This window comes from Cyprinodon variegatus, unplaced genomic scaffold (assembly GCF_000732505.1).
Source record: "Cyprinodon variegatus isolate N-32 unplaced genomic scaffold, C_variegatus-1.0 Scaffold888, whole genome shotgun sequence".
NCBI classification, from domain to species: domain Eukaryota; kingdom Metazoa; phylum Chordata; class Actinopteri; order Cyprinodontiformes; family Cyprinodontidae; genus Cyprinodon; species Cyprinodon variegatus.
Window position 1 is genome coordinate 97,798 of NW_015151341.1, and position 2,304 is coordinate 100,101.

The 2,304-nt window shown below is 40.3% G+C and overlaps 1 protein-coding gene across 3 annotated transcripts in view; it reads left to right on the forward strand.

Moving 5' to 3' along the window:
- The first annotated feature begins 17 nt into the window (after positions 1–17).
- LOC107099605 overlaps positions 18–2,304 on the forward strand; it is a 5,613-nt gene continuing 3,326 nt past the window's right edge. Inside the window, exons 1-3 of one of the 3 annotated variants that reach the window (XM_015397812.1) lie at positions 18–207; positions 379–648; positions 796–891. In XM_015397812.1, the coding sequence (XP_015253298.1) occupies positions 558–648; positions 796–891 (187 nt within the window). In that variant the 5' untranslated portion in view covers positions 18–207; positions 379–557. Of the gene's footprint in view, positions 208–293; positions 649–795; positions 892–2,304 lie in introns of those variants that run through there. The other 2 variants (XM_015397810.1, XM_015397811.1) reach the window with 2 other exon arrangements.

The following is a 2,304-nucleotide window of genomic DNA, read 5'->3' on the forward strand; positions in this document are numbered from 1 at the left end:
CAGTAGAGCTGGTTAAACTGGGACAGATTGACCCAAATCTGCAAAGTAAATCAAACAAACTGAGTTTAGAAAGCTGTTCTCTGGTAATAAGGAATGTCTCAGTGGAGGATGCTGGTCGTTATCAATGCCAACAATACAAATCTGGAACCAAACCAGATCATCACATCCTGGTTCATCGGTCTGGAGTTGATGTGTCTGTTGTCCACAGTGAGTATTATTATGAAGTCATTTCTATCTTTTATATAGTTATATTAGTTTTTTTTCACTTTACCATGTAATAAATACTTTTTCAGGAGGATGGAAACTTATTTCTAGCTACAATAAGTGCTATATAAGTGTATGTTTTGTGTAAAATGTCTCCTACTGTTTCCTCATCAGTAACTAAACAAAAGGTTACAGATAAAGCGACATTAACTTGTTCTGTGAAGACAAATGGACGGTGTGATTACAAAGTGAAGTGGCTGCATAACTGTCCTGCTGGAGCTACAGATGTGAAACAATGTGAGTCAAAACAGCCTGACTGCTCTGCTGCAGTTTGTTTTATTGGGCAGTCCTACATGGAGGGGTGTAAGTTCAAGTGTGAAGTCACACATGGTGGAACCAGACAGCTCTTCAACTTCAGCGATCCGTCTCTGGAAAACAAATCAGGTAAGAAAACTTGTTGCTTTAGGTCAATTACATCATCTTGAATCTCTGATCTCACAAAATGTCTTGTTTGCATGTAACTATTGTTGCTGCAAATGGGAAAACATGCACATTTTAAGTTTTTGGTTTTGTTATTATCTTTGTCTGAAGTTGAAACAAAAGCTGAAACCACATGCAGCCCAACCAGAGAAATAGAAGGAAGCAGAGAGCCAGGTAAAACCATAACAGACTCATCATCTAATGGAGGTAAAGATGCTGTGATGCTGTTTCTTGGTTGCAGGTTTTTTTTCTCTCCATTAAACTTTTAAACTTGTTTTAAGTGTCAAAAAAATTATAGCATTTCTATAGATCCCCATGAAGACTCATTTGATCATTTTTAAAAGTCTTTATCACAGAGCTTCAGATTCAGATATTTTGTCTTTGAAAAATAATATATCATCACTTAGCTTCATCAAACAATTTACCTACTTGAAGATAATTGTTCTCTCAATACAACCAAACATTATACAGAGAGCAACAGATAAAGTATCAATTGTTCTATGAACAAACTCTCCTGATAACCAGAGTCTGATACAAGAAAATTTGTTTTTTTCCACATATCCACAGCTGCCTTAACCCAAAAAAACCCATAAAACCGAGGTGTTTCATTCAATGCAAACATGGCTTCTTCATTAACGACTAAAGAATGTGGGCCTGGGGTCTTTCAGCATGTTTGCATGTTCTTCCTGAGCATGCGTGGGTTCTCTCTGGGTACTCCGGCTTCCTCTCACAGTCCAAAAACATGACTGTTGGGTTAATTGGCTTCTCTAAATTTCCCTTAGTTGCGAGTGTGTGTGTGTGAATGGTTGTTTACCTCTGTGTTGCCCTGCGATGAACTGGCGACCTGTCCAGGGTGTATCCCGCCTGTCTGTCTGTAAACAGCTGGAGATAGGCGCCATCACCTGACTTGGGATTAAATGTGCCAATAAATGGATGGATATATTAAAATAAAAATTTTTTATATTCATTTACATGTATTTATTTTCAGTGATGGGGGTAACGGTGTTTACCTTTTTTTAATAACGAGTAATCTAACTAATTACTTTGACTGTAACAATTACGCAGTTACCATTACCGACACCCCGTTACTGCACATTACTCAGGTCGCAATTTTAACCATTTTTTCATTATAGCACTCATGTGCGCCTTGTAATGAGAGAGGGGAGGATGAGATTGGCTGATGTATTGTGAGATTACGTCTGTCAGTTGGGTAGGTGGGTGTTTCTGCTGGCGATGTTAACGTACAGCACACACAGAGAGATGGAGAGTGAGGAGGACTCCAGCAGCAAAACAGCGTTTTCCAGATGGAAATACCGGTGTTATGTTGAGCTGTGTTTCCCCATAAGATACGGTTTCCCCTGCACCTCCGAACAGCGCAGGCGGCACGATTCACTCGCATGCTCGCTAAGAGGCGCGTAACAGCAGCCCTGTGTGCACGCTTCAGGGGAACTACTGAGAGCGTGAACAATCAAATGTTAGCCTATATGGAGAAAGGAAGAAAGATGGATGGATGGATGGATGGATGGATGGGATGGATGGATGGATGGATGGATGGATGGATGGATGGATGGATGGATGGATGGATGGATGGATGGATGGATGGATGGATGGATGGATGGA